This window comes from Patella vulgata, chromosome 3 (assembly GCF_932274485.2).
Source record: "Patella vulgata chromosome 3, xgPatVulg1.2, whole genome shotgun sequence".
NCBI classification, from domain to species: Eukaryota; Metazoa; Mollusca; class Gastropoda; family Patellidae; genus Patella; species Patella vulgata.
In genome coordinates this window covers 41,148,346-41,160,529 of record NC_065881.2, presented here as the reverse complement: position 1 = coordinate 41,160,529, position 12,184 = coordinate 41,148,346, and the positions used below count along the sequence as shown (strand labels likewise).

General features: G+C 35.2%; 1 protein-coding gene across 1 annotated transcript in view; it reads right to left on the bottom strand.

Annotated features, from left to right (window-relative positions):
- LOC126814546 (equilibrative nucleoside transporter 1) overlaps positions 1-12,184 on the bottom strand; it is a 55,133-nt gene that overhangs the window by 16,462 nt on the left and 26,487 nt on the right. The window contains exons 5-7 of the mRNA XM_050539774.2: positions 7,067-7,209; positions 1,898-1,989; positions 440-490 (exon numbers count right to left, since the gene is read on the bottom strand). Coding sequence (XP_050395731.2) covers positions 440-490; positions 1,898-1,989; positions 7,067-7,209 — 286 coding nt within the window. The remainder of the gene's footprint in view (positions 1-439; positions 491-1,897; positions 1,990-7,066; positions 7,210-12,184) is intronic.

The following is a 12,184-nucleotide window of genomic DNA, read 5'->3' as shown; positions in this document are numbered from 1 at the left end:
AATTGTGACCTCTAGAGAGACCACAACCTTGATATATCATATTTTTACGCTATCTGAGTACAAGGGGCGGCCATTTTGTCTGTCAGTTTAGGTCTTATTTTTACGAAATTCGAACTCAACCATCCATGGTAATTATCAAAATTACCTTTGCATATGCTATTACTCGGATTATGAACCACATGGCTGATTCTCACTAAAGACTGTTGTTGTAGACGACAAGCAAGTTGATTCACTTCTTAATTAACAAGTAATAATTAACTTGTTCTAATTTAGCGAAAAGTAGATTGATTTATGATACCACAGTGGCCAGTTCATTGTTTTACCAATCAGCTAGATTAATCATCAATCGGCTAAAGCTGACAGAACACAGCCTATTAAAAACAGTGACCCTAGGCATTATAAACTATTTTAAACAGAAAGATAACAAACATGTACTTACTATTGAGAACAATAACCGAAATCATTGTCACAATAAAGAATATTTCTTGCCCTGAAAAAATATAATGATATATTAATGTAATATGATTGTATATAAAGTGACATATTCAACCAGCGGCTGCCAGACAGGATACACTCACATTTTGCAAGAGATGGATAGAGAACAAGCTAAAAACAAACACGATTTTTTGTACAACCAGGGGCAATAATCCAGAAAGTTATGGATCTCTAGAGGGTTGACAACCTTCGTATTACACACTTCTATACAATTTGCGTACAAAGAGCGTCCATTTTGTCGGGAAGTTTCATTTCGATTTTCCCGAAATTTGAATTCAACATTTCATTATGGTGGAATGGTTATGTATTTAAACGTTTTTTTAAATTGGAAAAAAATTGTGACCTCTAGAAAATCCGCATTTCAAGTTTCATCAAAATCAGATGAAAATGGAAAGGAACCAAGATATTTGGGTTATAAACATGCATTTCAAGTTTCATCAAAATCAGATGAAAATTGTGACCTCTAGAGGGTCCACAACCCTGATGCACAATATTTTGACACTATTTGCGAGCGAGGGGAGGCTATTTTGAATGTCCGTTTCGGTCCGATTTTTACGAAATTCGAACTCAACCATCTTTAGGATATAACGGTGATATAAATGGTTTTTTAAATCGGATAAAAATTGTAACCTCTATAGGGTTCACAAGCTAAAAACGTGATTTTTCGTACAATCAGGGGCCATAATTCAGGAAGTTATGGTCCGATATGTGCAATATCGAAAGGAACTGAGATCTGTGGGTTATAAACATACATTTCAAGTTTAAACCAAATCGGATAAAAATTGTGACCTCTACAGACAGTGTTCACAAGCTAAAAACGTGAGTTTTCGTACAATCAGGGGCCATAATCCATGAAGTTACAGTCCGATACATGCCAATATCGAAAGGAACCGAGATCTTAGGTTCATAAACCTATATCTCAAGTTTCATTGAAATCGGATAAAACTGTGACCCGTAGAGCGTTCACAAACAACTGTGGACGGATGGACAGGGGCGATGACAATATACGTCCACATGAATATGTGGGCGTACAAAAATTGTAATTTCTAATCAATTATGTTTGGTGAAATATGCGAACCGTACAAACTGAATGACAATCGATTACGCCTAATTAACCCATTCTTCGCGGTTTTTTATTGTTATTTTATCATTTGTGAATCATCCATTACTATTTATTGCCGCATTGTAATTTAGGATATGTTTCTCTTTGTTCATTACCATATTTGAAAACGTTCATGGTTTCTTTATTATTGGATATTAGGATCCCACATTTTCATGGCAACATCACAACATTAATATGGACTGAAATGGACCATTATCGAATTCTAATTTGTGTTTCTAATTTCAAATATTATAGAAAATATTGAGTTAGAGAATTAGCTCCTTTAAAAACAATACTTACAGCCAGAAGTATCTATCATAGCCAGGACTGCAGTTGTAATGAAACATACAACCATTATCAGCAGACTTATAATAATTCGAACAGATGGTGATCTAAATAAAACAGTAAAACAAAATATACAAATTTGAAATATGTGTAAAGGTCATTGAAGTACACAGTCACGCCTGGTAACAGGCTTTAAAATTCAAAAATCAGTTTCCAAAGAGCTTCAAAATAAAAGCAGTTTGTGAAAATCGGATTGAAAATGGTTGCTGAATATCGATTTGAAGCCTTTTTGTAAAATCCAATATGGCGGCCAAATGGTTGAAAATGTTAATGAACAAGGTATCTGAAAGATATTATCTGGAACAAATATTTCCAAGGGTCATTTTTAGTCTATTTTTTAAAATGCAGAGAACTATTATGTTCAGGAAAAATTAGAAGGCATTCAGAAATTTCCAGAAGTCACCACAAAAATGTTCAATCTGCCATATTTAATGCATCGATGTGTACTTTATTCGTAAAAAGTTTCAACCTGATTCCTGAAACTGTGATGGAAATACACCATCTTGAATTTAGCAAAAACGACAAACAAAATCTTTGATTCTAAATCTAAGCGTGCAAATTTCCGGATTAAAAAAAATCATCAGTGAGAACCCATAAGGGATTTTTCAAAAGAAATAAAGATAGGTTGCCAGGCAACAAAACATACGCCCACAGCAGCTAAATCGTCCGAGCGGTCGTCAAGGGTTGTCGCATATTTATTCCTTTGTAGGTAATTGGGGGCCTTTACAAGACAGTTCCATACAGATCAGATTATAAATTTTGAGGTTTGAGGGTTTTTACAAGGTTCTACAAACTCGAAACAAGGGTCTCAACTCTGGAAGTAATCTATAGAAATTGTTGAAATTTGACAGGCTTTTTCGTTTTACTAATTTAAATAATGCATATAAATTTCATACAGATCACATGATGACTTTTGTCATTCAAACATTCACAATCGCCATAACTCTAGAAATTATTGACGGAAATTGCTGAAATTCAATAGACCTGTTTCACAAATTTAAATGATGCATATAAATTTCATACATATTGGATGATAACTATCATCAATCGAGCATTAACAAGGTTTAACAAAGTGAAACAAGAGCAATAACTCTAGAAGTAATTATTGTAAATTGCTGAAATCCAATAGGCTTTTTCGTTTCACTAATTTAAATTATACATATAAATTTCACAGAGATCGGGTGATAACCTTTTTGCGTTAGAGCGTTCACAAGGATCAATAAAGTGAAACAAGGGCCATAACTCTAGACGTAATAAACGGAAATTGCTGAAATTCAATAGGATTCTTCGTCTCACTAATTTAAATAATGCATATAATTTTCAGAAAGATCGAATGATAACTTTTGACGTTAGAGCGTTCACAATGATCAATAAAGTGAAACAAGGGCCATAACTCTAGATGTAATAAACGGAAATTGCTGAAATTCAACAGGCTTCTTCGTATCACCAATTTAAACAAGAGCATCGCTAACGCTGGAATATACGTCCACGTTCCAGCTTTGATTGAGAATGAAAAGGAGGCTAGGCGTTGGGTTTGTTTTGCCAAATTTACAGACAAAATATTAACAAAAAAGTGGGTATGACACTGCCCCAGGAGGTTGGGGCATGCACCAAAATAAATAGTTGCTGTCTTTACGGTATAAGGAATAAATATGCAAAATTCCAAGATGATCCATTCAGAATTGCAGCCTGTAGATGATAAATACAAAAATCGGGTGTGGCTCTGCCCCTGGGGGTTGAAAATGGAACAATATAAATAGGCACCACCCTGTTATTGAAATGACAACATCAATAGTTGCCATCCTTAGGGTATAAGGAATAAGTATACCAAGTTCCAAGATAATCCTTTCAGTAAGGGCATTCACCAAAATCAATAGTTGACACCCTTAGGCTATAAGGAATACATATGCCAAGTACCCAGTTAATCCATTCAGAATTGCGGCCTGTAAACGATAAACACAAAAATTGGGTGTGGCTCTGGCCCTGGGGGTCACCGGACATGCAGTTGTCATTCTTAGGGTATAAGGAATAGGTATGCAAAGTTTCAAAAGGATCTGTTAAGAATTGTGGCCTGTAGGCGAAACACAAGACACACAAACATTGGGCGGGGCTCTGTCTCAGGGGGTCGGGCATCCACCAAAAATAATAGAGGTCAGCCTTAGGGTATAAGGAATAAGTATAAAAAAGTTTTCAAGACGACTGATTAAGCATTGCAAGCTGTACTGACACACATAAAGAAAATGGGCGTGCCTCTGCCCCTGGGGGTTGGACATTCACCAAAAACTATAGGGATGTGGTTCTTGTCGGACATTTTACCGAAAATAAAGGGGCATAACTCTTATCGTTATTTAAGCAGAAGAATTCATACCACAATTAACTAGAAATGGGCGTGGCTCTGCCCCTGGGGGTCGGGCATGCACCAAAAACAATAGGGATCTTCCTTGGGGTATAAGGAATAAGTATACCAAGTTTGAAGAAAATCCAGTAAGAATTGCGCCCTGTAGGCGACACAAAGACACACGAAAAGAAAATGGGCGTGGCTCTGCCCCTGGGGGTTGGGCATGCACCCCAAACGATAGGGATGTTCCTTAGGGTACAAAGAATGTGTATGCAAAGTTTCAAGATTATTAGTTAAGAAATGTGGCCTGTAGACGACAAACAAACAAATACTAGAAATGGGCGTGGCTCTGCCCCGGGGGGTCGGGCATGCACCAAAAACAATAGGGATCTTCCTTGGGGTATAAGGAATAAGTATACCAAGTTTGAAGAAAATCCATGAAGAATTGCGCCCTGTAGGCGAACCACAGACACACACACACACACACACACACACATACACATACATACATACACACACACACACACACAGACAGGGGCGACGGCATAATACGTTCACATTATGAATGTGGACGTATAATAATGTATGTAAATTTCAGAAAGATCGGATGATAACTTTTGACGTTAGAGCGTTCACAAGGATCAATAAAGTGAAACAAGGGCCATAACTCTAGACATAATAAACGGGAATTGCTGAAATTCAATAGGCTTCTTCGTTTCAGCAATCTAAATAATGCATATAAATTTCAGAAAGATCGGGTGATAACTTTTTGCGTTTGAGTGTTCACAAGGATCAATAAAGTGAAACAAGGGCCATAACTCTAGACATAATAAACGGAAATTGCTGAAATTCAATAGGATTCTTCGTCTCACTAATTTAAATAATGCATATAATTTTCAGAAAGATTGAATAATAACTTTTGACGTTAGAGCGTTCACAAGGATCAATAAAGTGAAACAAGGGCCATAACTCTAGATGTAATAAACGGAAATTGCTGAAATTCAATAGGCTTCTTCGTATCACCAATTTAAATAATGCATGTAAATTTCAGAAAGATAGGATGATAACTTTTGACGTTAGAGCGTTCACAAGGTTCAATAAAGTGAAACAAGGGCCATAACTCTAGACGTAATAAACAGAAATTGTTAAAATTCAATAGGCTTCTTTGATTCACTAACTTAAATATTGCATATAAATTTCACAAAGATCGTATGTTAACTTTTGGCATTAGAGCGTTCACAAGGTTCAACAAAGTGAAACAAGGGCCATAACTCTAGACGTAATAAACAGAAATTATTGAAATTAAATAGGATTCTTCTTCGTCTCACTAATGTAAACAACATATATCAATTTTAAAACAATTGGATGATAACTTTTGGCGTTAGAGCGTTCACAAGAAATTGTGGACGATGGACGGACCGACAGACGGACGGACGGGGTGACGGCAATATACGTCCACATTTCAATGTGGGCGTATAAAAACCTGAAAACCCCGCAAAAGATCTGTTGAGAAATAAAGGAGATATGGATAATTTTTTGTCCTATCCCTAAAACTATTCTGGTTTGTCAATTTATATTTAGTAGGTAGATGCACACTAAGTTTATTATGTAAGATAGTCACAATGTATCCACAATTTACAATTTTGTCTATCTAGAGCAGTGATTCTCAACCAGTGTGCCACGAGATATTCCTAAGAGTGCTGCAAAAATTTTGAACGCCACACTAAGAAAATGTAAAAAACCATGTGATCCCAATTGAGTATTCACTGGTGTCTACTGGTAAGTTCATAGCTGTGTTTTTCTTTATTCAGTTTGAGTCATTCTATGTGTCTTTGACTTGAATGTGTTTACGGTTGTATGCCGTCTATGACTTGTCATGTTTTTGTTTTGCAAAATTCAAATATTTTTCATGTATTATTTAGCTAGGTGTGCCGCTATTACTTAATGTGTTCCAAGGTGTGCTGTTGGCAAAAAAGGTTGAGAACCACTGAACTAGAGTGACTAAAATTCAAACAAACAAAAATTCTGATTGAGAACAAAATGTGTTTCGACCGAAAACAGCGACCAGACACAGAACATATTTCCCGAGCAACTTAACAAATCACGAAAAGATTGTTATGTCTTAAAGCAAAATTACTTATGATATCAGTTATCAGAAATTGTTGTCATAAGCTAATGTAATAATCTAATAAATTTCAAGCAGATATATTATTATTAAAATTCTATTAACATCTAAGTACATATATTTCATTAAACTTAAGCAGATCACAAAAGTCTGTCTATCTCTTAAAGCAAGGAATGGACAAAACTACTGATGCTTTTGTCACAAAATTATCCAATGTGAGCAAGAGCAAAAAATTCTAAAATTAATTATAATATCAGTGATCAGAAATTGTTGTAATATGCTAATCTAATAATCTAATAAATTTCAAGCAGATCTATTAAAATTCTATTAACATCTGTGTCCCCTTAACCTGAACAATACATAATTGTGTGATAATATTTCCTGCAATTACAAAATGATAAAAAATTTAGGGAAATAACTCTGGAAGTAATTGTCATTTATACATTGGTGAAATTGTATACATTTAAAATAACCTGAGCCACTAAAACTTTTCCTGGTACTGACAGTTTTATACAATCGATTAATAACTTATGCTTCAAGGGTATTCAAAAGATTTTGCGAAATAACAAAAGAAATCCATGAGAAAGGACAGGTGTGGAAGAACAACAAAATACTGCCACATTTCAATGTGAATTGTGAGCATATACATAAAAAATCTTACCCTCCACCACATTGACAGCAAAAGTTAACTAAAGACATAAAGACATTTGGAAACTGAGAAGCAAGTCCAACGTAGTACAAAAAGTACTTGCTGTAATCTTGTACTGGACTTTCTGTAGAGTTCAATTTATAATTTTCAAAATACTGAAAAGACAAAAATTAAGAATGGTAAGCTCTTAGTAGGCTAATAATAACACATAATTCATAGGGCGCCAGACTTCACACAGCTGTTAAGTGTTGATATTACTTTTTCCATAAAACAAAGATAGATTGCCAGCTGATGAAACATACGCCCACAGCCCACTAAGGTTGACACATTTGTTCTTTTGCAGGTAATAAGGGCATTTAAGACATTCAAAACTGATAAAGAGTAACAGCCCATGAAATTATTATCAGAAATTTGGTTGGCTTCTAGTTCTTCCTACCCTAGTGCTAACATTTATAATTGATAATTTTAGCTGTTTGTTTTATAGGAAATCTTTGAAAATCAATATGAATCTTTGTCTATGAACATTGGGGTTGAATTTGAAGTCAATCAAATATAACGTTAGCCACTAAAGGGTCTGCATGACTTTCAACTTGGATGAAATTTTATTAATGATCAAGGGCAAAAACTCTGAAAGTATTTATCAGCATTTTCATCTCATGAACAAAAACATTTTGCATGGATTGAAGTCAATCAGATGATATGATCACAAGATTTTTCAAATTGATCAAGGGCTATCTATAACTCTGACATGAACTATCAGAAATGGTTTGAACTAAAAACCAGCGGTTGTCATCTACACGTAAAAATCGTTATCCTAAGGTTTGAAAAAGATTTGTCAAAAATTGTGGCTCACTAGAGAGTGGACAAACACAATTACTCAAATTAAATGGCCATAACTCAAGAACAAAAATAGCATCACCCCAATATTGTCGTCTACTGATAAATCATTATCCTAAGGTTTGAAAAAGATTGATGATTGGTCAAAAACTGTGGCCTCTAGGGAGCAAACAAGAAAATTTCCAGAACAAAAATAGCGATTATGTTCAAATTCAATCCAAATTGTCGCCTGCTGATAAGAATTGTTACATTAAGGTTATAAAAACATAACTCAAATTCAATCCCAATCATTGTCTCCTCAAAATAGCCATTATCCTAAAGTTTTAAAAAGATTCATAAAAAATTGTGGACTCTGGAGATCGGACAATCAAAACACAACACAAGGTATGTATGGATATAACTGCTTCTTTGTTTTTTAATAACATCGTTCAGTAACACATACAGGTCACATTATCAAGTTAATGAAAAATATATATCTAGTGAGCCTAATAATACATAAATAAGAAACAATTCAACGTGATAATAATAAGCAACCATAATAATAATAAGACCCTGCAAGCAGAGATGGGATTTCGTCCATATATTTCGGACATGTCCAACGCTATTTTCCAAATGTCGGACATCAAGATATGGTGAATAATATTCAAAATTCAAACATTAATATAGTGTACTGAGCATATATGTACCCAATTATCGTTGATAATAGGATGGACTGATTAGGTAATTAAGTGATCAACATATCTATTGTGTTTTACCGCCTATATACCTACCTTGATTACCAAGTTAATCTGCATTGATTGGCTGACTTAATCCTTTGTTGGAAAATTCATCAATCCAATCCAGAACAGAAGTCATTGCTTCTCCTATGTCGGACAATGTATCAATCCAATAAGAGTGATTATAAACTTAATCTACATGATTCACCCGTGATTTCTCTATTGTCAGATGTTTTAATCTCCTTGATGTCAACTGACAACACGTAGAAATTAGTCATATATGTCACATATCCTAATGTACATTGTATCCGTTAACTTGTCTGCGATATCACTTCGGTGGAAATGAAATGAAATGGGGTTTAACGTCCTACTGTTCTGCTCCTATACTGGGCTAATGAAGACGGGCATACGCCATACATTGTACTATGAGGGAAATTTTGCCTGGGCAGCGGCATTATCGCCTACTCTTATATCGAATTCCAACTGCCAGCGATCTTTCACCTGCATTCCAATATATACACGGGACGTCGGTTTTTTGTCTCATCCGAAGGACTAGACAGCTGTCCTTGTCAGGCCCTCCGTCCTGCATCACTGACAAGGGGGAACCAAGCCGGAAACTCTGGATGAACTTTCTCGGCCAATGCAGGGATCAAACACTGGACCTACAGGCTAGCGAGCCAGCGTCTTACCCACTTTGCCACGTGATCCCCTCACTTCGGTGGAAGCTGGCGTTAAATAACACTATTTCACACACACATATCCGAAAAATACTAGACCATGCAAGCCCTGTTTTTGATCGCATGCCATTATAGTATAATAACTGAAACAGAAGTAGAAATCTCGATAGACTTGTGAAATTATGAAATGCAGCGTGACAAATTCCACATGTCTAATGTCGGAGAAAAGATTCTATTTTGATGGCATATTCTCTGATTTATGATCATGTTTTGAATGGGATATATGTTTTTAAATAAATAAATAAATACGCTAAGAAATGTTGACGAGTATTTCGACTGGAATAGTGTAAGTAGTTAATTGTTTTGGGCGACAGTACGGTTTCATTCTATCGTATTACGACAGCATGTAATTTTGTAGAAACAGACTGACATAAATTTGGATACTGTACAGGAATTAAATATTTACAAGTCATAGTGAGGCTGATGTCCCCTGCCGAAATCCCAAAATAAACAGATGACACATATTAATTAATTGCACATTTATCTTTTTCAAAAGTATCGAGTAATCAAACAGATTATCTATACTTTGTCTAAGCATAAAATGTTCACTATCAAATACAGGTTTTGAAGTACCTGGTAGTGAAACTATCCATCAATTAGAATCAAAGTTATCTGGTCCCAAAGCATCAACCAATGAAATTGCTGAGCTCTGCTTAGCTTTAAAAAGAAATTTTAATCATTTAACTCTGTCAAGACATTCGCCTAATGAACATCTATACCTCAATTAAAAGCAGAGTTGTTCTGTTCCAAAGCCTTGACCAATCAAATTGCTTATCGCTACTTAGCCTAAGCAGAAAATTCCTATCATCGAACTTAGTCAATACTCAATGTAATTATATAATGAATCTTTACCCGAGAGTTTCATCACTCTAACCCAATTAGAACTAAAGTTATCTTGTTCCAAAGTCTCAACCAATTAAACTGCTTATCTCTGTTTAGCCTTAGTGTAAAATGCGCATGAACGAACTGTGTCAAGGCATCATGTAATAGACACCTACACCAATTTTGAACAGGAGAGTTATTGTGATCCAATCAGATTGAAGTCTCTACTTTGCCTAACCAGAAAATGGTCAGCATCAAACCTTGTTAAGGTATTGACGTAATAAAACTATACACTGACAAAGTTTCACCATTATCACACAATTGGAATCAAAGTTGTCGAGCTCCAAAGTCTCGACCAATCAAATTGCTTATCACTTTGCTTACCAGGAGCCGAAAATGCTCTCATAATCAAACTCAGTCATGTTATTGATGTGAAGAAACTATACACCAAGTTTCATCACTCTCACTTAATTTGAACAAAAGTTAGCATGTCCCAAAGCACCAACCAATCAAGTTACTTATCTCTGCTTACCCTAAGCAGAAAATGCTCATCTTCGAACTCCATCAAGGCATTCACATAATCAACGCCTACACCAAGTTCGAACATTCTACCTCAATTTGAAGGGGAGTTATTGTATTGTGTTCCAAAGTCTTGACCAATCAAATTGCTTATTGCTCTACCTGCCCTGAGCAGAAAATGCTCATTATCGAACTTAGTCAAGGTATTGATGTAATGAAACCATACAACAAATTTCATCACTCTCGCTTAATTAGAACTAAAGTTATCGTGTCCCAGAGCATCACCCAATCAAGTTGAATATCTCTGTTTACCCTAAGGAGAAAATGCTTATCTTTGAATTCCATCAAGGCATTCAGCTAATAAACACCTACACCTAGTTTGACCATTCTAGCTCAATTAGAAGGAAAGTTATTGTGTCCGAAAAAGTGTGACGGACAGACAAACAGACGGACAGAAACCATTTTAATAGTCCTTTTCAACCGTAACAGTGAGAAAAACCAGTATCTAAATTGTAGATAAGGCATTTTTACCCAGGTTTAAAAGTATTTAGAACAAAATGAACATTGACTTTTACTAAAATGCCATTGCAATTGAAACCATGTTTGTGTATGAAAATAAATCATTCCATTCAAAAATTATATAAACAATAGAAATTTCAAATTTTGGGGTAACCAGAAAAATGGTTGCGGGTTTATGCTCTGCGTAACAATTTTCTTTGGTTACGCCAGATGACCATAGCATAACCAATTGGTTACATAAAATGGTTGTGCTATTTTCATGTTTTATCCAGATTTGAATGGTGCTAATATTCATTTCCACTTGCAGTGAATGTATTTTTTAAAGAAATAGCTTGACTAATTTATATTCTTCTATATTTAATATCATATTTTGAGGTTAAGTGTTTATGACTTTAATCCCACAGTGTCCCCATTTAAACATTAGAAAAATTTGTTCCACTTCATTAAATCCCTATATTTTAATAATTCTTTTATCAATTGGCTTTTTCAAACAGCAAGCGGCTGAAGCTGACTATAATCAGCCGATTAAGATCCCTGATGTACGTAAATGGCTACTCATTTAACTGGTCACGGCTGAAGCCGACTATAATCAGCCAATTAAGATCCCTGATGTATGTAAATGGCTACTCAGTTAACTGGTCACGGTTCGGTTGCAGAGGTGAATCGGTTCCAAAAATTACTAATGGATTTTCGTTTTTATATCATATCTGACCTTCAAAAACTAGAAATGGTAGCTACCATATTATTTTCGGTCACTGAAGACTACATACATACTTCATATTACTACATACATACTTGTCATTTGTAATCATTCTTCCAAGCACCTTGACGTAGCATGAGATAGCACCCCTCATAGGTAGCGACTTATTTACAAACAGTATTTATTAACCTTGGCACTCTATAAACAAAGTCACAAAAGGAAACAGAATAGTAGAATGTGATGAAATAATATTAAGAAAGGTTGCCAGGCAACAAAACAT